This window comes from Rhinopithecus bieti, unplaced genomic scaffold (genome assembly GCF_001698545.2).
Source record: "Rhinopithecus bieti isolate Rb0 unplaced genomic scaffold, ASM169854v2 scaffold_13551, whole genome shotgun sequence".
In the NCBI taxonomy this organism is placed as follows: Eukaryota; Metazoa; Chordata; class Mammalia; order Primates; family Cercopithecidae; genus Rhinopithecus; species Rhinopithecus bieti.
In genome coordinates this window covers 121,330-146,595 of record NW_016807519.1, presented here as the reverse complement: position 1 = coordinate 146,595, position 25,266 = coordinate 121,330, and the positions used below count along the sequence as shown (strand labels likewise).

Here is a 25,266-nt window from a genome sequence, read left to right as displayed (position 1 = left end):
AAAAGTACAAAAATTAGCCAGGTGTAGTGGCGGGAGCCTGTTATCCCAACTACTTGGGAGGCTGAGGCAAGAGAATCGCTTGGGTTTTTTTTGTTTTGTTTTGTTTTGTTTTGTTTTGTTTTGTTTTGTTTTGTTTTGAGATGGAGTTTCACTCTTGTTGCCCAGGCTGGAGTACAATGGTGTGATCTTGGCTCACGGCAAACTCTGCCTCCTGGGTTCAAGTTATTCTCCTGCCTCAGCCTCCCAAGTAGCTGGGGTTACAGGCATGCACCACCATGCCTGACTAATTTTGTATTTTAGTAGAGATGGGGTTTCTCCATGTTGGTCAGGCTGGTCTTGACCTTCTGACCTCAGGTGATCCACCTGCCTCAGCCTCCCAAAGTGCTGGGATTACAGGCATGAGCCACTGCGCCCAGCCGGAGAATCGCTTGAACCTGGGAGATGGAGGTTGCAGTGAGCTGAGATCGTGCCACTGCACTCCAATCTGGGTGACAGAGTAAGACTCCATCTCAAAAACAAACAAACAAAAACTGGTGTGAATTAAATAGTATATATGAAGTGATTAATTTTGATGAGGAGAATCCATTTAAGAAAGTAGTGAAAGAGAAGATGCATGAAGGTACTGAGGAGATAGTTTGAGTTGGTCAAAAGGGAAATTAAGGTCATTTTCTCTGAGTAGTTGAAATTTTCTCCTGCGATATGATGTGATGATGTGATTCTCCAGTGAGTGATGAGAGTCAAATGGAAACTTGAAGACGTGGGAAGGTTTAGAATTGCTTTTTGGGAACCACGAGAGGAAATTTTAAGAAAAGAGAGAAAAGAGTATAATGTACAGACTAGAAAAAAAATATAGCACCACAAAAAGTTTACTGCATGGTTCTAGGATGCACAGCCACAAAAGGAGAAAGCCAGCTCTGAGGGGTCCCCAGACAAGGGACTAGAATTATGCATGAAACACAGGACATGATGACAAGAGATTCTGTGACGCTGGCAAAGGATGCCGATCCTGACTGTGGTGTGCAGTTGATTAGCTGAGCAGGATCACGAGACCCTGGGGTACAGGAAGAGATTTTGTAGGAGGCTGTGGTCAGAATAAGGATTCTTGAAAATTCAAGGTTCAAGTTTAGCAGGACTATTTAGGTATTTATTTCAAGTTAATTGTCAGTTAGGTCATGACAATACTTTGAACACTGGCTTCTCTGAGAAGTCCAGATGTGATAGTATTTGAATTAGTCTCACCTATTCACACTTTCTTTAGTTGCTGGTGTCATTTTTCTGTCTCACTGTATGATTTATAATTGCATTTTCATCTTACATCTTCATTGCTTATATGTGCTTTTATTATAAAACACTTAATGTTTTTGCAAACATAAGATATACAGTGTTTTTGAAATGGATAAAAACTTCCACTCACATGGGCTCACCATTACCTCTATTTATTAAAATAATTAATATTCTTTTCTTATATCTAGATTGTGAAAGATGCATACCAAGAAAAGACAGCCACAGTTTATCCCGAACCTCAAAACAAAGAAGCATTTGTCCGCTCCCAGATGTATAGTACTGATTATGACCAGATTCTACCTGATTGTTATTCTTGGCCTGAAGAGGTCCAGAAAATACAGACCAAAGTTGACCAGTAGGATAATAGCAAACATTTCTAACTCTATTAATGAGGTCTTTAAACCTTTCATAATTTTTAAAGGTTGGAACCTTTTATAATGACTCATAAAATGCTTAGGTTAAGATTTTATTTTAACAGTCTAAAAATTGATAGAAGAATAACGATATAAATTGGGATAAACATCACATGAGACAATTATGCTTCACTTTGCCTTCTGGTTATTTATGGTTTCTATCTGAATTATTCTGCCTTCATTCTCTTTAAAAGCTATTGTACCTACTACTGAGATACTCATCGTTTTTATACGGGAAGCTAATGGGAAGACCAAAATTAGTAATAAATTGATATAACCAACATTAAAACCCATAATTATTTTGTTGACCATTTTGTTAAAATCTACTTTTCAAAAAAAAAAAAAAAAGGTATAAATGAATCTAGGCATAGGCAAACTTTTGCTAAGCAGAAATAACACTACTTTGTTGCCTAGAGAAAGATAACTTCTCAGGTATTTTTATTCCAGTCCTAGATCATATATGTTCTTTTGTGCAACCGGATTTCAACACTTCTAAGAAAGAGAAAGATCACTGCTGTTTACAATGCCTTGTACAGCCTTAGATTTTAATATTCTTTTGTCATTGTTACATCTCATAGAGTACAGCTCTTATTACCTTGATCCTGAGTCAGAAATCCCACCTGAAAGCACCTTTTTTTTCTCCTTGATCAAGCATCCTATCCTTCAGCTACCATACTGTTGCTACAGGGACTTTGTGGACTGTGGCCCCTGTCCAGAGGTTGACACCTTCAGTTCAGCACAGCCTGAACAGTGAGAAGGTCTGAAAGGAGAGTATATAGTTAAGATCCTTGAGAAAGGGCTGCCTGAGGAACTGACCTCTTAAAGATCTCAGGAGTCAGACAATTTAGGTTCCTACTGGAGTTACCTGCCAGAATGGCCTCTTAATTAACTCAGGTAACTAAGAACTAACTGTGTTATAATCATCTCACTTTTCCCCGAATTTGGAGAAAGTATTATAATTAAGTTCCCAGTATCAGAAATTGTCCTTACATAAGATTAAAATATCTTGATGACCAATACCATTCTATGAGAAAGAGTAGTTATATGCCCAGACTATATTAATTCACTTCAGAAACTAATGTTTGAAGTAATGGAAAAAATTTTAAGTTATAAAACTAAGGTGCAATGACATTTGCTATTTATTTGTAGAATTATTTGAAGAATTTTGTTTTTGAAGTAATGCTTTAAGGAGTATAAGATGTTCAAGATAAATTATACTATAAAATGATTTTATTGAAAGTTGAAGGTTACACATATTGTTTTCGGTATGAGCAGAAGAGGTTAAGGTATTTCTAAAGGTAACTTATAGTCAAGAGTTTCCTCAAAATAGTTATTTGGAGAAGAATCAGAATGTTTATGTATTTCTTGTCTGTTTCTATGTTGTCTTATAGCTCTAACTAAATGTGTTTACCTATGCAAAAGATTTATTAAAGCATAGAAAAGGTGAATGAATAAAATATAAAATAATTGTCCTTTTTTCTTAAAATGTTACATTGTAATGCTGGGTCTTGGGGTCATATGATTATGTATGATGAATTTCTAAAATATTCTAATAACTGCTAATTTCAGTAGGAACATCATTCATTCAAAACATATGTGGTTGGGCACGGTGGCTCATGCCTGTAATCCTAGCACTTTGGGAGTGTGAGACGGGCAGATCACCTGAGGTCAGGAGTTCAAGACTAGCCTGGCCAACATGGTGAAACCCTGTCTCTACTAAAAACTATAAAAATTAGCTGGGCTTGATGGCTCATGTCTGTAATCCAGCTACTTGGGAGGCTGAGGTATGAGAATCGCTTGAACTGGACGTTGAGGTCAACCAAGATCGTGCCACTGCACTCCAGCCTGGGGGACGCAGTAACACTCTGTCTCAGGAAGAAAAAAACAAAAACAAAACAAAACAAAAAACAACAACAAAAAAATGTAATCACGTATTCTGAATACTGTGATATGTGAGCCACTTCCTTGTCAGGGAAAGATAATGAAATAAGCATTAGATAGTTACTAGGTGTCAAGTATCCCACAAACATTATTTTAATGTAGTCCCCTCACTTTCGTTATGAAGTTGATATTTTAAGTAACTGGTCAAGTCCACAGAACTAATAAATGAAGAAAGTAAGCTTTACATCCATGTTCATCTTTCTTTATAGTTTGTTCTCCTTTCCCTAGGCTACAGTCTAGAACAGCACTGTCCCATGTGTTATTTTTTTTTTTTTTTTTTTTTTTTTTTTTTTGAGACGGAGTCTCGCTCTGTTGCCCAGGCTGGAGTGCAGTGGCCAGATCCCCATGTGTAATTTTAAATTTGGTAGTAGCTTCATAAAAAAAAGACACAGGTGGAATTCATGGTAATAATATATTTTGTTTAAACCAATATATCCAAAATATTATCACTTCAACATGTAATCAACATAAAATTATTAAGAGAGTTTATTTTGTTCATACTGTCTTCAACATCCAGCACGTATTTTACACTTACATTTTAATTCAGTTCAGACTAGCCACAGGTCTCAGTAGCTACATCTGGCAAGTGACACCATATTGGACACTGCAGGTTTAGAAGAGACAGTTATATACCAATGGCTGTAAGACTGCATCTCCATGAGAGAAGTGAAGTAGAAGTCTGAGGAAAATGTTTACTCAAAAATATTTTGGTAAATAATGCCTCAATAAAGTAGATAAAAAACTAATTTGTGCCAGCCTCTCTTCATAAGCCAGCCATGCATATTAGGAAGGGAGCACAGCCCCAGAACAAGAAAATTATTTAACAATTTTTTATAGAACGCTCACTTTGCTATTAACCAAAGAAATGTAAAATGCTACTGGAGCACACATGGAACAAATAAATTATATAGTGAGAAGGAGATGTCAGGGAAGAGGATATAGTAACATTAATGTTAATAAAATTAGGCAAAAGAAAATGGAAAAGACAGATAACTTTATCACAAAATAGAATATCTAAAGAATTAAATGTACATTCTAAATATAAAAAATAAAATACCTGAAGTTGAGAATTCATCAGACAGATGGCTTAACAGCTGATTACAGGTCATAGAGGAAAGGATTAATGACCTCAAAGGCAGGTCATTAGAAATTACCTACATTTTTTTAACTTTTATCTTAGGTTTGGACTTACATGCAAAGGTCATTATATAGGTAAACTTGTGTCATGGGGGGTTTGTTGTATGGATTATTTCATCACCCAGGTATTAAGCCTAGTACCCAATAGTTATTGTTTCTGCTCCTCTCCCTCCTCCCGCCCTCCACTGTCAAATAGACCCCAATGTCTGTTGTTCCCTTCTTTGTGTTCATGAGTTCTCATCATTTAGCTCCCACTTATAAGTGAAGACATGTGGTATTTGGTTTTCTGTTCCTGTGCTAGTTTGCTAAGGAAAATAGCCTCCAGCTCCATCCATGTTCCCACAAAAGATATGTTCTCATTCTTTTTTTATGCTGCATAGTATTCTATGGAGTTCATCTAACACTTTCTCTTTATCTGATCTGGCATTAATGGGCATTTAGGTTGATTCCATGTCTTTGGTATTGTGAATAGTGTTGCAGTGAGCATTTGAGTGTGTGTTTGTGTGTGTGTGTGTGTGTGTGTCTTTATGGTAGAATGATTTCTATTCCTTTGGGTATATACCCAGTAATAGGATTACTGGGTTGAATGGCAGTTCTACTTTTAGCTCTTTGAGAAATCGCCATACTGGTTTCTACAATGGTTGAACTAACTTGCACTCTCACCAACAGTGTGTAAGTGTTCCCTTTTCTCCACAACTTTGCCAACACTTGTTTTGTTTTGTTTTGTTTTTTGACTTTTTAATAATAGCCAGAATGTCATGAAGCCATTCTGACTGGTGTCACAATGAAATGGTATCTCATTATGGTTTTTGATTCGCATTTCTCTAACGATCAGTGATATTGAGCCTTTTTTCATATGTTTGTTGGCTGCATGTATGTCTTCTTTTGAAAAGAGCCTGTTCATGTCCTTTGTCCACTTTTTAATAGGGTTGTTTTTTTCTTGTAAATTTGTTTAAGGTCCATATAGATACTGGATATTAGACCTTTGTCAGATGCATAGTTTGCAAATATTTTCTCCCATTCTGTAGGTTGTCTGTTTTCTCTGCTGATAGTTTCTTTTGCTGTGCAGAAGCTAAATTTAATTAGATGTTGTTTGTCAATTTCTGCTTTTGTTGCAGTTGCTTTTGGTGTCTTTGTCTTGAAATTTTTGCCTGTTCCTATGTCAAGGATGGTAATGCCTAGGTTGTCTTCCAGGATTTTCACAGTTTTGGATTTTACATTTAAGTCTTCAATCCACCTTGAGTTGATTTTTGTATATGATATAAGGAAGGGGTCTAGCTTCAACATTCTACATATGGCTAGCCAGTTGTTCCAACACCATTTATTGAATAGGGAGTGTTTTCTCCATTGCTTGCTTTTGTTAACTTTGTCAAAGACCAGATGGTCATAAGTGTGTGGCCTTATTTCTGGGTTCTCTATTCTGTTCCTTTGGACTATGTGTCTGTTTTTGTACCAGTACCATTCTGTTTTGGTTACTGCAGCCCTGTGATATAGTTTGAAGTTGGGTAATGTGATCCCTCCAACTTTGTTCTTTTTGCTTCATATTGCCTTGGCTATTTGGGCTCTGTTTTGTTTCCATGTGAATTTTAAAATAGTCTTTTCTAGTTCTGTCACGAATGTCATTGGCAGTTTGATCCGAATATTATTGAATCTGTAAATTGCTTTGGACAATATGGTCATTTTAATGATATTGATTCTTCCTATCTTTGAGCATGGGATGCTTTTCCATTTGTTTTTGTCTTCTCTGATTGCTTTGAGCAGTATTTTGTAGTTCTCCTTTAGAGATCTTTCACTTCTCTGATTTAGCTGTATTCCTAGGTATTGTATTATTTTTGTGGCAATTGTGAATGGGATTGCATTCCCGATTTGACTCTCAGCTTGTCTGCTGGTGGTGCATAGGAATGCTAGTGATTTTTGTACATTGATTTTGCATCCTGAAACTTGGCTGAAGTTGCTTATCAGCTGAAGGAGATTTTGGGCCAAGACTATGTGGTTTTCTAGATATAGAATCATGTCCTCTGAAAACAGGGATAGTTTGACTTCCTCTCTTCCTATTTGGATGCCCTTCATTTCTTTCTCTTGCCACTTGCTTTGGCCAGGACTTCCAGTGCTATCTTGGATAGGAGTGGTGAGGGAGAGAATCCTTGTCTTGTGCTGGTTTTCAAGAGGAATGCTTCCAGCTTTTGCCTATTCAGTATGATGTTGGCTGTGGGTCTGTCATAGAGAGCTGTTATTATTTTGAGGTATGTTCCTTCAATATCTAGTTTACTGAAAGTTTTTTTAACATGAAGGTATGTTGAGTTATATCGAAAGCCTTTTCTGCACCTATTGAGATAATCCTATGTTTTTTGTCTAACATAAACAGAAAATTTCCAAATGGAAGCATAAAGAGTGAGCAAGAAAGGAAAAAGAGAGGGAGATGTTGGCTAAAATTAGGTGGTATAATATATGTGCTATTGGGTCCTGTAAGGAAAGAAAAGAGATACTGGAGTACAAATATTTGAAGAGATAATGGAAAGGAATTTTCTCAAATTAATGAAAAGCATCAACTGATAGAGTTAGAGCTAGCAAGCCCCAAGTAGGATCAATACAAAGGAAACCAGACCTAGGGATATCATAATCAAATTGCATATCAAAATAAACAGAAAATCTTAAAAGCAGCCAAATGAAATAGATATACAATGCCTTAAGAAGTACAGTAAGAATGACAGTCAACTTCTCAGCAGAAAAATGTGAGAGATAATAGACATTTTTAACGTGCCAAAAGAATAAAACTTAGCATTCTTTTTTTTTTTTTTCAGATGAAGTCTCACTCTGTCACCCAGGCTGGAATGCAGTGGTGCGATCTCGGCTCACTGCAACCTCCACCTCCTGGGTTCAAGCAATTCTCCTGCCTCAGCCTCCCAAGTGGCTGGGACTACAGGCACCCGCCACCATGCCCGGCTAATGTTTTTTGTTTGTTTGTTTTGTATTTTTAGTAGAGACAGGGTTTCACTGTGTTAGGCAGGATGGTCTCGATCTCCTGACCTAGTGATCTGCCCACCTCAGCCTCCCAAAGTGCTAGGATTACAGGCATGAACCACCATGCCCAGCCTAAAACTTAGCATTCTATACCTAGAGAAAATATCCTTCAGAAATTAAGGCAAATAGAGACATTTCAGACTAATGAAATCTGAGCTAATTCATGGCCTGCAGACCTACACTGCTAGAAATACTAAAGGAAGTTCTTCAGGCTGAGAGAAAATGATCCTAGATGGAAATGTGCATCTGTGGGAAAAAATGAAAAGCACCAGAAAGGGCCGGGCCTGGTGGCTCACGCCTGTAATCCTAGCCCTTTGGGAGGCCAAGGTGGGCGGATTATGAGGTCAGGAGATCAAGACCATCCTAGCTAACACGGTGAAACCCCTATCTCTACTAAAAATACACACACACACACACACACACAAATTAGCCAGGCATGGTGGTGGGCACCTATCCTCCCAGCTTCTCGGGAGGCTGAGGCAAGAGAATTGCTTGAACCCGGGAGGCAGAGTTTGCAGTAAGCCGAGATCACACCACTGCACTCCAGCCTGGGCAAAAGAGCAAAACTCTGTCTCAAAAAAAAAAAAAAAAAAAAAAAAAAAAAAAAAAAAAAAAAAAAAAAAAAAAAAAAAAAAAAAAAAAAAAGAAAAAGAAAAGAAAAAGAAAGAAAGAAAAGAAAGCAAAGCCAAGCACCAGAAAAGGTGAATATAAAATACTATTTTAAAATTTGTGTAAGACTATTGACTAGTAGAAATAACAAGGTATGTGGGGTTTATAAACTATGTAGAAGTAAAATGTATGGCAGGAGTAGGACAAAGGGTGGAAGGGGGATTAATAATGGAAGTATACTACTGTATGTTTTATACATTATTCATGAAGTGGTACATCAATTATAAAAGGATACTGTAGCAAGTAATATACCACTTCATGAACAATCTAGAAACCTTGCAATTTAAAGTGTATTGCAAGAATTCAAGGAATATTGTAATAAATTAAGGAAGAATATTATAACCTCTAAAACACTAAAAATACTACAAAAAGATATAGTTTAAAAGCTAACAGGCCAGACGCTGTGGCTCACACTTGTGATCCTAACAGGTTGGGAGGCTGAGGTGGGTGGATCACCTGAGGTCAGGAGTTTGAGGCCAGCCTGGCCAACATGGTGAAACCCCATCTCTACTAAAAATACAAAATTATCCGGGGGGTGGTGGCACATGCCTGTAATCCCAACTACTTGGGAGGCTGAGACAGGAGAATCAGTTGAACCCAGGAGGTGGAGGTTGCAGTGAGCTGAAATCATGCTATTGCACTCCAGCCTGGGCAACAAGAACAAAACTCTGTCTCAAAAAAAAAAAAAGACAGACAGACAGAAAGAAAGAAAGAAAGAAAGAAAGAAAGAAAGAAAGAAAGAAAAAGAAAGCAAGCTAATGGAAGAAATGGAATAATTTTAAAATACTTGATTAATGCAAAAGAAAGATAAAGGAGGAACAAAGAATATAAGAGCTTAACTCCTGGGATAAATATAAAACTAATAGCAAGATGGTAGACATAAACCCAACTTTGTTGGTAATTATGTTAAATGCAAGTGAACTAAACACTCTATTAGCAAAAATTGTCAGATTGGATTTTTTTAAAGATCCAATTATATGCTGTTTATATATTTCTTATTGTTATTATAGAGATGAGGTCTCACTATATTGCCCAGGCTGGTCTCAAACTCCTGAGCACAAGTGATCCTCCTGCTTCAGCCTCCCAAACTGCTGGGATTACAGGCATGAGGCATCATGCCCAGCCTACAATTATATGCTGTTTATAAGAGACATAATTTAAATATTATGACACAAAAAGTTTGATGGTAAAAGGATGGCAAAAGATATTTCATACAAAGAGTAAGCCCAAGAAAGCCGGTGTGGCTCTATTAATATCAGAGAAGTATACACTTCATGGCAAGGCATATTACCAGAGATAGTGATAAATGGGTCAGTCATTAAAATACACAATTCTTTCTATACTTTTAATAAAACATCTTCAAAATACATAGAAAACAATGGCAGAAATAATGGTAAAATATACACATTCACCATAATAGCTGGATATTTTAACTCACCTCTCTTCATAATTGAAAAATAGTGACCCATTAATAATTAAGTCAATTTGCAGCCAGGCACAGCGGCTCACACCTGTAATCCCAGCACTTTGGGAGGTCAGAGGTTCAAGACCAGCCTGGCCAACATAGTGGAACCCCATCTCCACTAAAAAAAAAAAAAAAAAAAAGACAAATTCGTTGGGTGTGGTGGCCCAGCCAGCCAGGAGAATAACTTGAACCTGGAAAACGGAGGCTGTAGTGAGCCAAGCTCATACTATTACACTCCAGCCCAGGTGACAGAGCAAGACTCTGTCTCAGAAAAAAAAAAAAAATGAAGTCAATTTGTAAAAGAAAAGCAAAGGGGGAATTACTCTATAGATAGTTGCATATACATCAAAGTCATGATAATATACAGAACAATGGAATGGAACAGGAAACTCACAGGAATATGAGTTACCAGGTGATACAGTTTGACTGTGTCCCCACCCGAATCTCATCTTGTAGTTCCCATAATCCCCACATGGAGTAGGAAGGACAGGTAGGAGGTAATTGAATCATGGGAACAGTTACCTCCATGCAGTTCTCATGACAGTGAGTGAGTTCTCAAAAGATCTGATGGTTTTATAAGGGGATTTTCCCCTACTTCGCTCTGCACTTCTCCTTGCTGCTGCCATGTGAAGAAGAACGTATTTGCTTCCCCCTCCTCTATTATCCTAAGTTTCCTGAGGCCTCCCAGCCATGCTGAATTGTGAGTCAATTAAAACTCTTTCCTTTATAAATTGCCTCGTCTTGGATATGTCATTATTAGTAGAGTGAGAACAGATTAATACACCAAGCTAGCACCAAAATCGATAAAGAACAGAATGCTTGGTAAAAGGACTGGAAAAACTGGCCCACAACATGGAGAAAATTAAAACTAGAACCCTACCTTACACTATGTGAAAAGGTAGACTCAAGATCGATTAGAGACCTAGGTATGAATGGTAAAAATATAAAATTACTGAAAATTAATGTAGCAAAATATGCTTGGGACCTCATAAACACTATGAGGTAAAATGGGATATATTATCTAAGGAAGGGAAGGTTTAGGTGGATCAGACGGCTGCTGCCATAAAACAGTGTAAAGGACAGGGAATTCCAGGACTGTGAGTTGCGGTGGTTGCTTCTAGTAGGGATGGATACATAAAGAAATATAATTTAGGCTTGAGTCTGAAATCCTCAGCTCAAAAATTTTAGACTGAATTCTCAATCCAAAAACCAGGAAAAGTCCCATGTTTTGCTAACAAAATATTTTCTCTCTTTCTAGTTATTAATGCTGAAATAATAGAAAACCAAGGTCATACTTAATCTTGCTGGTTGCCAAATTATATTAATACCATGAGTTAAACTGACATTCTCATTAGGCCTCTTAGGTAAAACGTAAAGAGTATGGACCAAGAAACAGTAGGACCTTGATTTGGAATGGGGAAGGGGATTTGGAGGACTCATAATATCTTAAACTAGAGAGAACAACAGTCCAGGTTTCAGAACTGAAAGTCCTGTGTCCCAGGAAACCCCTCAGTCCCAGGAAAACTGGGATAGTTGACATGTTCTCCTCTGCTAATCAAAGCAGGAACTCTTCCTGTCTAAAGAGGTTGTTACTGCCTTGCTAGAAGATCCTATAATGACCTCACCTGAGGTAATAGTTACCTTGTAAAGGGAAACCAATTTGCCTATGCTTCTTCTCCATTATTCTCATTATTTCTATACACCCCAAATCAGATTCCAGCATGAGAGGGGCTGTGGTGGCTAGAATTTAAAAGGCAAATCCAGAAGGAGGAGACTTAACCCCCCAAAAAAAAAAAAAAAAATCTAGACTTTGCTCATATATATTGGCAAAAACCCAGAGAAAAACGTATGAGATACTCAGAACATTACACTGACAAGGAGAACCGTAATTTTGGATAGGGCAGAAATGATTGATAGGGTACACTTGCCACAGATTCTGGATTCTGCGTGCTGCCTTGAGCAGTTGGGGGTGATTCTACTTGTTGGTTCAGTTAGTTGAGTGAAACATGAACTTAATAATGGTCCACATTAAATGAAATTGAGAATGCCAACATTCCTTAAATAATATAAAGCCATTCAAAGATTTACAAAGATAGGAATGTTGGAGTGGATTTGTTGTGTGCAATCTGACTGTCCTAATCTATTAATCCCCTAAGTCTCCTTGGAGGACCTATCAATGACACTCCTTTCACTAAGGCCTTGAGAGAAATAACACTGGTGAGGGGAGTACCAACATCCATGAAAACCATTTTAATGAGCTTCTCTTTAAGCTAGGAAGGCTTGTGGAAAATGTTATGGTTAAAAGGGTTCCCAATTTCAATGAAAACATCAGACTCTTGGGGTTGGTACAGGCTTAATAGCATTTAGTAGACAACTGCAGACAAGGTGAAAATAGTGATTGTAATAGGAGTAGGTCCAGTGTAATCAAGAGTTCAGCCCACAGCAATATTGGTTGTGGATAACACAGGGCCTCCTGGCCTGAAATGCCTATTCAAAAAATTAACGAGGTGGCATACATACTAACCAAGAAAAATGGATACCATTGTATAAAACTGATACAGCCATGCCAGTAAATACCAGCTATATCCCAGCCTGGCCTAGGACCAAATACATTAGCAACAACATAGGTCCTACTTGATGTATATAACAATAGCAGAAAAGCCTGACTGGAGCCACCAAGATACAGTGTCACCAAATTGCCACAAATAGATACGAATGAAAGACCCCTAAAGATGCAGAACTCTGTAATTATACCATAAATGTGTTCCCAAATCTTCCTTTGAGGCTCCCATTTGCTAAGATAACAATGTACTGCAGAAAGGAAACTATTAGGCCTTTTGGAGGTCATCTGGGAGCAGCTCTGAACAAATATAAATTTCTCGGGTCTCTGAAACCATTGTGGTTTATGGAACAAAGTATATGCTATAGGAATAAACCCATCCCCCCGTTATTTTTCCAGTGAAGAGATATAATTTATTTCTTCATCCTCTGTGGCAATATACCCACACTGGATCCCTGATCCATAAAAAGAGGGTTATTGTATCAGGAAGTATGAAGAGATTTGCAGAGATGAGTCCCACCATCAAAAGCTTTAAAAGCAGCAGGAGTGTGACTCTTATCATGTCTTGCTTTAGCATGATCTTTGGCATATGTAGGAGGAGACAGATGGGTCTCTAAGAATGACTTCACAGGCCAGGATCAGTGGCTCATGCCTGTAATCTCCGCACTTTGAGAGGCTGAGATGGGCGGATCTCTTGGGGCCAGGATTCGAGACCAGCCTGGCCAACATGGTGAAAAAACATCTCTACTAAAAATTCAAAAATTAGCCGGGCACGGTGGCATATGCCTGTAATCCCATCTACGCGGGAGGCTGAGGCATGAGACTCACTTGAATCTGGGAGGCGGAGGTTGCTGTGAGCTGAAATTGGGCCACTGCACTCCAGCCTGAGTGACAGAGCGAGAGAGTGAGACTCCGTCTCAAAAAAATAGAATGACTGCACATATTCCGAAACTTAATCAGATGGTGATTCCAACTGCAGCTGCTGTCAGATAAGTTCTTTTTCTTGGAGAAAATCAGAAAGTAGCTGGCTATTGATTTGATCAATGCTTTTTTGTTTTTCCTTTATTCCAGTAAGAGCACTTGAAGCATTTACTCTATCTCAGTAAGCAGCGGTGTAGATTGTCTTTTTCCAACGTTACACTAACTTTCTATGTCAGAATATCAGTCTCGATATCAGACCTTTGATCAGCTTACCACTGTACAGGGCAGCATGCTGTATGCCTCTAGGTGAGATTCTGATAGGACCTGGAGAATGGAGTCATGTTTCCTGGATGCCTGGTAAGATGTGTCATCCCAGAGAGTGAATGATAAATCCCATGAAAGCACAGAGCCTGCAGCCAAGTTTTGTAGAGGTCCAGTGTCTGGTACATGCTGGGATTTCCCCTTCATCATGAGGAATAAATTGTGTACTTTATTCCTTCTGTAACTAAGGAGAACTCTCAGTGATTGGTGGGTGATATGGTTTGGCTGTGGCCCTATCCAAATCTCACCTTGAAGAGTAATAATCCCCATGTGTCAAGGATGGGACCAGGTGGAGATAATTGAATCATGGGGGTGGTTTACCCCATACTGTTCTCATGGTAGTGAATAAGTGTCACGAGATCTGATGGCTTCATAAAGGGGACTTCCCCCTACACAAGATCTCTTGCCTGCCCCTATGTAAGATGTTTCTATGCTCTTCTTTCATCTTCTGCCGTGATTGTGAGGCCTCCCCAGCCATGTGGAACTGTGAGTCCATTAAACCTCTTTCCTTTATAAACTAGCCAGTCTAGGGTATGTCTTTGTTAGCAGCATGAAAATGAACTAATACAGTGGGCTTATTTAAATTCTGTGTACTCTGCTCGAATTCATTCGTGGATTGACCCAAATGCATCTACTTTTGACTGAGATTAGAAAGAGAGGTCTCTCTGGCTGGTCCAGGCTGTGGTGAAATTAGTTCCACCATGTGGACCTTATGAGGGAAAGCCAGTGGGCTCAGAGTTTCTGCGGCAAATCAGGATTATGTATAAAACCAGGAAGTGTGAGCAACACTGTGCCCTCTTCAGACAGTAACTATTCTTTTAACTTACTACTAGGCTACTTCAGATAAAAGCAAGGGAAAAAAACCTGTTCAAAAGGGTTCTGTGAAGGCTGCAGACAGACACCATGAGAGCCTTCTCAAGTTCTGAGAGGGGATGGATGGCATGTAAGCAGTTATATGTGAACACTCAAGTTCACAGGCAATGTACGTTTGATTTAATAACGAATGTTTTAGAGGTCCCTGTGTCATGGTCTGCCAACTCATCTGACCCACTCAATTCACTATGCAGGTGTCCTCAGCTCTCAGCCTGGTAAGAGTTTACCAATAAGGAATGAAAAGCAAAGAACATACTTGACGATATGTCTGATTTAATTCAGCAAATTTTAAAAAGACACTGCAACTTTTATAAATGAGCACATTTTCCAAATAACCATTTAAGAATATAATATATAGAATATACAGATTCTTAAGTTACAAGCAATAGAGACTGATTCTGATTTCCAACAACAAAAGGGAAGATGCTGGGTCATTCAAAGGAAATGCCAAACAGCTGAGCATTCAGTAGGCTAGAATGAGGGTGGCACTAGAGGTTTAAGCAGCAAGAGCTCACAGCCATCTCTCCAGGAGGCTGCCAGAGGACAACTTGATTCCTATCACTTTCTCCTCCCAAATCACAGGGAAGGGGCAGTTTCCCAAAATAAGCAGTGTGTGTAGGGGGACGGGGGTTGGGGAATGCTGGACTTTTATTATGTGCTCATATCAGGCTATGCAAACAACCAGCAGACTCCTATACATACAAAGTTGAGTTTTGAATTATACATGAACTTTTTTTTTTCTATAAAACCTACACTTCCCCATAATACTATCTGCATTAGTACTCCTGGTAGGAAAAAAGTATTGCAGAATGCTCAAATTAGGCTTATACAAGTAGGTTCTGAAAAATCTCAGCAATAGCTCCAGAAGCAGTAGAGTTCATAATCTAGAATTTATTCCCTTTTCTTTACACTTATCTTTAGGTAGCTACTTTTACTTATGTAATCAGGAAAAACACCTCTATGAGGTAGGTTGATGGCACATACTGATTCATTTGGATGGAGTTACATCTGTTGAAGGCCTAAAACTTGTAAATGCTAATTATACTTACTGATAGCTTTGTGGAGACTGTGGGGAAAAATATTCCTATACTTTGTTGTTTTTAGTGCTGGCAAACATTAAGACATGACTCTTTGGCAGTGTAAGTCCTATTTCTTCCCTTTGCATATAGGCAAAGTGTCAGGCTCCAGCCTGAGTTCCAGCACAACCAAGGCTAGGATGGAAACATGAATGGCAAGCTGGAGGACCTGGTGGGGCAGGCCCACAGCGAGTGTTGAAGATCTGAGTTGTGCCCTGAGAGGAAACTCACTGTGACCTAAGAAGAAAGAGGCAGTACAAAGTGGACCCAGTTCTAAGGCCTCCTGGGGATAGGGCCTCCTGGTCCATCATGTCCTTTCCGTAGCCCAAGGACATGTCTGTATCCATGGCACAGAGGGTAAAACCAGAAGGTAGTTTCATCAGAAGTTCTGTAGGCTCCCCAGCACAAGCAGCACTGTCTGACATCTAACAGGATGTTACAGAATGGGGAGTGAGGTGTTCCCCTCCATCTTCCTAAATTCCAGCACCCAGCTTTGGCTTCTTGAGGGGACCCAGAAGGAGAATGGGATGCCTCCCGGGAAAGGGCAGCAGTAGCTGACTATAGAAACAGGGAAAGCTGCTGAGGCTGCTCAGGACATCTCTTAGCACATGAGACTCACAGAAATACTTGGGGCGGGATGGAGAATGAAAAGGCTTGGGAAGAGCTACTTAAATAGGCGTTAGTTTTTAATCATTAAAATAAACTCTCATTTTGAAAAGCCTGGTGAAGCCTGTGGAGCTTGGAATTTTCAGAGGAGATGGCAGTAACATCACCAGACTGTAGAATTATATATATATATATATGTTTTTCCCAATAAGGTAATGATGCAGAGATCCACACTGGTCCCCTCAACACTCTCTTGCCCTGTATAGCAATGCATACTGGCACACAGGCAAAGGTTGGATTGAAACGGGAATACTTTATAGACAAGGACCCATGTATTTATCTTTTCTGGATAAGAATTAAACTAATACTGGTATCAGAATTGCTAGTATCATCAACTGATATAAACAGCCAGAACATATAGCATTGTGGGTCATCTTTTAACTCCCGGGACTTCATTTCTCTGAGTCCTTTGCCACTGCTATTAGGACCTAGTTTTACTAAAACACTCAAAATATGAGTTTAAAGTAAGAAATGAAGTAAACAGGCTGGGTGCGGTGGCTCACACCTGTAATCCCAGCACTTTGGAAGGCCGAGGCAGGTGGATCACATCACGAGGTTAAGAGATTGAGACCATCCTGGCCAACATGATGAAAACCTGTCTTTACTAAAAATATAACAATTAGCTGGGCGTGGTGGCGCATGCCTGTAGTCCCAGCTACTTGGGAGGTTGAGGCAGGAGAATCACTTGAACCTAGGAAGCAGAGGATGCAGTGAGCCGAGATCGCGCCACTGTACTCCAGCCTGGCGACAAAGTCAGAGTCCGTCTTAAAAAAGTAAACATGTCCTTCCTGTTCTCATTTTAAACTTGATTTAGACTTCCAATAATGAAAGACAAGTGGGTGTGTCACATGTGTGCTAGCAATGTGAAACAAATGCTATTCATATTTTTCAATTCGTAACTGCAGTTTGATTTTTGATGTTAGCTATGGGCTTTGGATTCCCCTTCCATCAAATCAGCTTCACAAGTTAAATGGATTGTTTTTATTTACAATGAAATAGTTTTTGAATGACTTAACACAAGAACCTAGACATAACATCACAATTGCACTGTTATAAAGTTTAAAGGCCTATTCATTTCACTGTCAGTTGAAATTCATTACCAGGTGAAAATTCAGGAGCTGGGTTTTGCACTGAGGATGCTACACAGCTACCAGCCTTTTTATTTTGCTCTTAATAACAGAAATACTGACATAGCGAAATTACAAGCATAGGCCTCTGAATAGCTTTTTATGAGTCTGAACTTTTGCTTTCAATACCAAATAGTATTTGAAAAACATGCTCACTTTTGTGCTTCTTGAGAAATTCTAAGAACTGGCCCAGATTCATGTGATAGTCATTCCTTAATCCATAGTCACCATGGGCCTCAAGGAGTAATTCTTCAAAAGAATGGAAAAGGCGCAGGTCCTCACCATTTCCTTCTGTCTCCACGCTTTCAGCATGCTTACAGGAAATGTGCTTCCAATTGGGGTACCTAATTGTGTGCCAGAACTCCTCACAGTGCTCTTTGAAACCCTCCACACAGATTATACCAGGCTTTCCTGTCATGCAAAATCCAGTCACATCTAACCTTTTCCCAACATCCAAAATCTTTTTCCTTAGGTCCTGCTGATATATATGGTGACTGTAGATCCACATTCGGAGGAATGTGTTCTTGACTGGCTTTGCTTGTGTAGATGGTTCATACACAAGCTTTCTGCTCAGGAAATAAGATGCGCTGTTGTCCTGTAGCCACTGGATTGCTGCACATACGCAGAGCTCACCTGGATCAAAAGTCCCTATGTAAGAAGTGAGACCTTTGTTGAGAAGTAGCTGCTGATGTCTGTCAAGTTCAGATGACCGTCCAAACAGCTGCAATGCTACATAGGGGTAGCTGTGAGGCATGGTCACTTGCAAATCAATTTTCACCTTAAAATGAAAATCAAATAGATTTAAATACCATAACATCTCATAAGCTAGTTTATCAATAGCAACTGCATGATTTTGAGAAATGTTATTGCTACTATTAAATGACAGCTGTGTACCAGGTACTTTACATACACGATTGCTTCCTTTTATGCATTATTTCAATATTTATTGAACGACTACATGTGCCAGGTGCCCTTGTGCTGGGATAAAAAAGTGAATAAGCCAGACACTATTTTTGCCCTTCATGAAGTCCAGAGCCTAGTGAAGGAGACACACATTAAACAAATAATTACACATAGCAAGTATTTAATTTCAATTGTGAGAAGCATTACTATGGAAAAGTGGAGGGTTCCATTGAAGTGTGTAACCAGCGGGACAGAATCCAGTCTGGGGAACCAGGAAGTTTCCTGACAACTGAAGGATGAATAGGAAATAGCTACAACAGTGGTTCTCAAATGCCCAGTCCACGTGTTACCTATGCTATGCTAATGTTGCTGGAGATAAACGGATCAGAAGACGGAGGTAAATTCATTTTTAGTCTTTAGATTTTTCCATCCGTATTTGCTTTCTGTGTTGTGCCATAAAAAATCCACTCATTCACTCCTTAAAAGCCAGTTTTGTTACAGGAGATATTTAGATTTATGAAAATCATGATACATGTGCAAGGTAGTCCAACTGGATGAGTGAACAAAATAATGGCATAAGACTGCAAGATAGCTTCAATTAAAACTCCAGGTATATTTGTTAAAAAGGTGTGTATGTTTACATAAAATTCAAGATATTTACTGAAGACAATTTACAGAGCATTCCATATCTTTCAAACAAGGTAATATGCACCTGGAATATTTCTATCTTTCCTTGACAGAAAGCTGTTCCAGATGTTTCAGTTAAAATCAGGGCACCTACCTTGGGCTCCTCAATCTGGAGCGTAATTACAAATTCGATTTTTGGCGGCAGCGCCTCCCTTGTGCCTTCCAAATACCTCTTTATATTCGTCAGGGCATTTACATCTTCAAGTTTTACTTCTCCTTGGTTAGGAAACATAGAAAACAGCATTTCCATCTCCAGTAGCTGAAGCTGAAGGCTTTCTTTCACCGAAGCAGACATGTTGCCTCGCAATCAACCTGCCTGGAAACCTCACAAGGCTCAGGGACGCTGGGTTTGTCAATGCCAGCCGGGGTCCAGCGAAATTTCCCGAAGGTCCCTTTACGTGGAAGCAATTCTGCAGGAACGCTTTGCACCGAGAGCTAGGGGCACAAACCGGACACTTACACTCTTCTTTATTTCCTGACTCCAAAATCTAGTATGCACAACATCCCCTAAAACACTCCGTTAAAACCCATATTCTGCGTACCCGGGCTCCGGGCTCCCGCCTCCCGCACCCCGCACTAGATAGGGGAATCTGCACTTTCAACAGGTGTTTGGAATTGTCCCGCTGCAGGTGTCTGGCAGACACCTGCAGCCGCTCTGCAAGCCTGAATTCTGGGAAAGGCTGGGGCCCGGCTTCCAATCCCACCCGGGGCTCCGGCTTGGGCGGAGCCAGACGCTGCGGCGAGAGAGGCCGCAGTGCCGACGGGATGGGCTCCGGGTTCCCCAGTCCTGGTGTTACCCCCAGCGCCAGTCGCCACCCCTCGGTCTCGGACTCGCGGACCGCCCCCCTCTCCGGGGTGGCCTTTTCGCTTGGGCCGCATCCCAGGGCTCCGGACGCTTACGATTCACTGGCCTCTGCCCCGAGGGACCCAGGATGAGGGTAGGGGGTGTCTCAGAGATCATTAAATAAAAGATGTTTACAACGAGCTGGGGTAAGGGGGTACCCGGGGAGACGGCGGTCGGAGAAGGCTTCCCGGATTCAAAGGTTTGGGAGATGACCTCGACGTCGGAGGGGGGATGCGGGCCGCCGGCGGCGCTCACTGTGGGCGAGGTCGCCCTGTCCGACGCCCAGCGACGGGGCTGATTCCCCACCCCCGCCCCTAGCCAAGACCACTAGGAACCCCGGCTTCCCGGGAACGCAGGGCCTGCCGCCCCCAGAGGCCCAGATTTGGAGGCGGAGGCTGCGTCTCCGCGGCTGCAGTGCTCTGAGGGCCCGCGACCCTCGGCCCCAACCCCCGGGCCACCGCTGGGGCCTCACCCTTCCTGGTCATTCAATGGAAACAGCCCCAGAGCCCGCTCGGAACCGCAGCCGCAGTTCCTCAGGCGCGAGCTGCGCGCGACCGGCGGCGAGGCGGGGGCGGGGCCGGCGGACCCTCCTCCGCCGTGATTGGCCGGGGGGCGCGGCGACGAGCCGGAAGCCACGCAGGGCCACGTCTACGGTTCTGAGGACTGGGTCTGGGTGCGGACGTTGTCGCTTGGGCGTTTCTTGGCTGCGTGTAGGTGAAGGGGGCTTCGTGACCGAGGTAAGCTGGGCCCCGAGGCTCGGAGTTGAGAACGGAGACCAACGGTCGGCAAGGGCTCGGTGGGAGCGGGACAGGTCGGATTCTCGGCCGGACGGAGGGGCTAGCGGGCCGGCGCGACTGACCGAGCGGCGGAGGGCGCGGGACACACCTTCAGGCCCCTGCGCCCCGCGAGCGGGCTGGTCGGGCCCGGCTGCGGGTCTCCTGCCTGGCCTCTGGTCCGTGGACCTAGGCGAGCACCTCAGGGTGGAGTGCCGGGTAATTCGAGGGTAGGCGGGAGAGAGGCACTTAGGAGGTTCGAAGATTGAATGGAGAATAGGGGGATACTCTTTAACTTTTTGAGTGAACGCTGGATTTGGCAAATGTGCTTAAAATAAAGGCATTCGCAGACGCATTGAAAGTAGTTGTAGGACCTGAAACGCATATTATCTGGACCTTTTTTTTTTAATGGCTTTTTGGAGTTAACAGGACTGGTTTACACCCTTATGAATAATCATGACACATAACGTGACTGCTCAGTTTTTACAAATATGTATTTATCCTTAGGAAAGATATTTGATCACTGTCTTGAACTAAATTAGCTTGCTGAATGCCAGCTTTTCCAGGTGGACAAAAGCAACTGTTTTCACCATTTCTTGTAAGTTCTGTTCATTGAAGCAATGAAGGACAATAAAGAAAACAAGATTATGAGGCTAGCAGCTGGGGGACTCGACTGCTCCTCATCTCTGAGCTAATTGGGAATTAATTGACCCAGGAAATGTATATGGACTACTGAAGGAAAACTACTGACTGAGGTTGGAAACCCCAAGTTCCACTTAATGGGAGTATCCCAGAGAAAACAGTATTAGTGGGCAAAGGGCCGATGTTTTTGTTCTTGTTGTTTGTTTGTTTTGAAACGGAGTCTCGCCCTGTCGCCCAGGCTGGAGTGCAGTGGCGCGATCCCTGCTCACTGCGACCTCCACCTCCCGGGTTCAGGCGATTCTCCTGCCTTAGCCTCACAAGTAGCTGGGACTACAAGCGCGCGCCACCACGACAGGCTACTTTTTGTATTTTTAGTAGAGACGGGGATTTCACCATGTTGGTCAGGCTGGTCTTGAACTCCTGACCTCGTGATTCGCCCGCCTTGGCCTCCCAAAATACTGGGATTACAGGTGTGAGCCACCGCACCTGTTCTGTTTGTTTTGTTTTGAGACAAGAGTCTCCCTTTGTCACCCAGGCAGGAGTGCAGTGGCGCGATCTTGGCTCACTGCAACCTCCACCTCCCGGGTTCAAGAGATTCTCCTCCCTCAGCCTCGCTAGTAGCTGGGATTACAGGCGCCCGCCAACACGCCCGACTAATTTTTTTTTTGTATTTATAGTAGAGAGGCGGTTTCACCATGTTGGCCAGGCTGGTTTCAAACTCCTGACCTCAGGTGATCCGCCTGCCTCGGCCTCCCAAAGTGCTAAGATTACAGGTGTGAGCCACCGCTCCCTGCCGATGTTTTATTTTTTAAAGTAAAGGAGAAAGGTGGCATTCTTTAGGAAGAAGATATTGCTAGTTTTAGAGCAACATCGTAGAAGGGTGTCCTGATTGTCCTTAAGAAAATGGAAAAAGATCTGGGTAGTCTTGGAGAAGAAACTGTTGCCTTTTGCTTTTCCTTTGAGAATATGTCTCTGTAGTTTCAGAGGAATAGCAAAAGAACCACAAAGATTTCTCAGATATTTGGGGATATGTAGTTTCAGTCCACTCAAGAATCTGACTTTAGGCCCCAATCCATCACCAGCTATCTATGTTAATTTAGGTTAGTTTCCCCTTTTGTAAAAGGAAATGATCTTTGAGCACATTGGAGTCACAGAATAGGTGTAAAATCTTCATTTTAGTTGAGAGTGGACCAGTTTAAGTGTGCCCGGGTCCGGGAATAGTCCTGGAGCTAAAATGGGAGGAGAATGGGGACAATCTGATATCTGCCCTGAGTCTGCCCAGGAGTGGACAATACAAGTTGGGCAAGATCATCTAGGTAATTCTAACCCACAGGACTTACTCTCCTGCCCATTGCTCTGTCAAACATAGGGTTCTTTGAGGAGGTTCAGAATGAGACAGACCTATTCGTTTGGGATGGCAGTTTTTGAAGCAAATGGTTTTTGAGAGATTACTTGTTATGCCTGAAACAAGATTTCTTAATTTTGTAGACATGGATTTAGGTGCTATTACAAAATACTCAGCATTGCATGCCAAGCCCAATGGACTGATTCTTCAATACGGGACTGCTGGATTTCGAACGAAGGCAGAACATCTTGATCATGTCATGTTTCGCATGGGATTATTAGCTGTCCTGAGGTCAAAACAGACAAAATCCACTATAGGAGTCATGGTAACAGCGTCCCACAATCCTGAGGTAATGGGTTTAGTGCCCTGATAAAGCAGACCATTATTTGCAATACCAAGCCTTAGTGTCTGAGCAGTTTGACCTAAAGTACAAATTCTAATTCTAGGAATGTGCCTTCTCATTTATATGTGCTTTGGATATGAAACCCCCTTTTTTTTTTTTTTAAGAGTGTGATCATTAAGCTCATGATTCCTAAGGGTGTGGAAAGAATGAAAAGATACTGTCTTCTTTTTGGAGTCTCCATATTAGAGAAATAACAATGTTCTTCCAAATTTATTGATTTAAGACATTTTCGGTAATTGAAAATTGTTTCCTTTGTTAACTTAGCAGTGATTAAAGATATTGGGGATGGGTGAGGGAAGGTAAAGATTTGAAAAGAAACTTTTGAACATTTTCAGACAGGTTTTGTAGCTCGGCAATAATTTCTTGTTCTGAATGAACAAACAGGTGAGCTTTGGCAGAATATTGATGACGCCTTATGATTCTAGTCTTTGTGATAGACTTTAATCAAAGTATTCTTTTTGACACAATTATTTTTTCAGCTTTATTGTGGTATAAGTGATAAATAAAAATTGTATGTATTCAAGTCATACAACATCATGTTTTGATATATGTATACACTGTGAAATGATTAATGCTATCAGGCTAATTAACATATCCATTACCTCACATAGTTACCTTGTTTTGTGGTGAGAATACTTAAGATGTACTCTAACACATTTTCAATATATATTATTATGGACTGTAGTCACCATGCTGTACATTAACATCTTCTAGAACTTATTCATCTTATAACTGCAAGTTTATGCTCATTGGCCAGCATCTCCCCATTTCCCTTATGCTCTAGCCGCCACCATACTACTCTCTGTTTCTGTGAGTTCCACTTTTTTACATAACACATGTATGTTATCCTGCAGTATTTGTCTTCATGTGTCTGGCTTATTTAACTTAGCATAATGTCTTCCAGATTCAACCATGATGCAAATGGCACTATTTCTTTTTTAAGGCTGAGTAATATTCTATTGTGTATATATACCACATTTTCTTCATCCATTTATCTGTTTATGTGCACTTAGGTTGTTTCTATATCTTAACCAACCTCTTGACATGATGTAATTGTTCTGTATTGTCTGTAGACCATTAATACAGGGTTTGAGTAATATGCTTCTATTTGATTGCTTGGGGTGTGGGATTTTTGCCTTTGTAGCTAAATCAGCAGCAAGTTAAAGTGGTGTAGGTCTGTGAAGGATTGTAACCTCCTCTTCCCCCAAACAAGGGCATTGCTTGTCCAAATATGTGATCACTATAAATGTGTAAATCTCTAAATATGTAAATCACCATAATTGATTGACTGATCGACTTCTAGGAAAAGCCCCACATTTATTGCTAGTTCCAGAGGCATTCTCAAAATGATTCTCATTTCTTTCAGGTGACATTCACTGTGAACTACACTTTCTTTCTAGGAATTTGAGCAGAACAGTGTTGGGAGGCAGTTTTCATTTTCTGTCCCACCTGCTGGTTGACAAGCTGGCTAGTGTGTTCTTGGAGTTCCGAGTCATAGTGAGAAGGATCTCTGTGTGCCCTTATTCTGCTCCACTTGTGCCCTAGTCAGTTTATTGATAGTGAATACACAGATGACAGCCTTTTACAAAGGCTAGTGTGGCATAGTGTTTTTAGGCGAGTCAGATAGACTTGCTGTTTTAATATCAGTACTGACATTTATTAGCTGTATGGTCATAAGCAAATTACCTAACCTCTCTGAAGCTCAGTTTTCTCAAAGTAAGATTGGACTAAAAATAGGATTATTAGTTTAATTGATTTATGTGTGTCATGAGGATTTAATGAGGTAATAGATATATAAAATACCAGTATTAATATTTGATGTTTATTGTTGAAGCTGCTCAGCCATCACTGTCTTTGTTTGAGGGGAAACAGCTTTTGCATTCTACTCTCAACTCAGCCTCATGAGTATGCACAGATTGCTTGTTTGTTTTTCTTTTAAGGAAGACAATGGTGTAAAACTGGTTGATCCTTTGGGTGAAATGTTGGCACCATCCTGGGAGGAACATGCCACCTGTTTAGCAAACGCTGAGGAACAAGATATGCAGAGAGTGCTTATTGACATCAGTGAGAAAGAAGCTGTGAATCTGCAACAAGATGCCTTTGTAGTTATTGGTAGAGATACCAGGTGATGATGAGTTACTGGTAAAAAAAAAAAAAAAAAAAAAAAAAAAGCTTTGGGAAAAAATAAAAAAAGA

At 40.8% G+C, this 25,266-nt stretch overlaps 3 protein-coding genes across 7 annotated transcripts in view; 2 read left to right on the top strand and 1 right to left on the bottom strand.

Moving 5' to 3' along the window:
* Positions 1-3,154, top strand: part of ME1 (malic enzyme 1) — a 244,814-nt gene extending 241,660 nt beyond the window's left edge. The window contains 1 exon segment of the mRNA XM_017882627.1: positions 1,473-3,154. Coding sequence (XP_017738116.1) covers positions 1,473-1,643 — 171 coding nt within the window. The 3' untranslated portion in view covers positions 1,644-3,154.
* Positions 3,155-17,313: 14,159 nt separating this feature from the next.
* Positions 17,314-20,506, bottom strand: RWDD2A (RWD domain containing 2A). Of its 2 annotated transcripts, XM_017882625.1 has the most exons (3): positions 20,381-20,506; positions 19,159-19,499; positions 17,314-18,252 (listed from the first exon to the last, which is right to left on the bottom strand). In XM_017882625.1, exons 2-3 carry the CDS (start codon positions 19,357-19,359, stop codon positions 17,575-17,577), a joined length of 879 nt encoding a protein of 292 aa, XP_017738114.1. In that variant the 5' UTR covers positions 19,360-19,499; positions 20,381-20,506; the 3' UTR covers positions 17,314-17,574. The 2 variants fall into 2 exon arrangements, with proteins under 2 accessions (XP_017738114.1, XP_017738115.1); XM_017882626.1 differs by lacking the exon at positions 20,381-20,506 and having other exon boundaries at positions 19,159-19,950.
* A 29-nt stretch (positions 20,507-20,535) lies between these two features.
* Positions 20,536-25,266, top strand: part of PGM3 (phosphoglucomutase 3) — a 28,308-nt gene continuing 23,577 nt past the window's right edge. For 2 of the 4 annotated variants that reach the window (XM_017882622.1, XM_017882620.1), the window contains exons 1-3: positions 20,536-20,645; positions 22,812-23,017; positions 25,012-25,196. In XM_017882622.1, coding sequence (XP_017738111.1) covers positions 22,814-23,017; positions 25,012-25,196 — 389 coding nt within the window. In that variant the 5' untranslated portion in view covers positions 20,536-20,645; positions 22,812-22,813. Of the gene's footprint in view, positions 20,646-21,284; positions 21,437-22,117; positions 22,640-22,811; positions 23,018-25,011; positions 25,197-25,266 lie in introns of those variants that run through there. The other 2 variants (XM_017882621.1, XM_017882623.1) reach the window with 2 other exon arrangements.

Coding starts and splice junctions, on each gene's coding strand:
- RWDD2A (XM_017882625.1), bottom strand. CDS start 19,359: ATGTCTGCTTCGGTGAAAGAAAGCCTTCAGCTTCAGCTACTGGAGATG. Junction 18,253..19,158: donor TCCAGATTGAGGAGCCCAAG/GTAGGTGCCCTG, acceptor TTTCATTTTAAG/GTGAAAATTGATTTGCAAGT.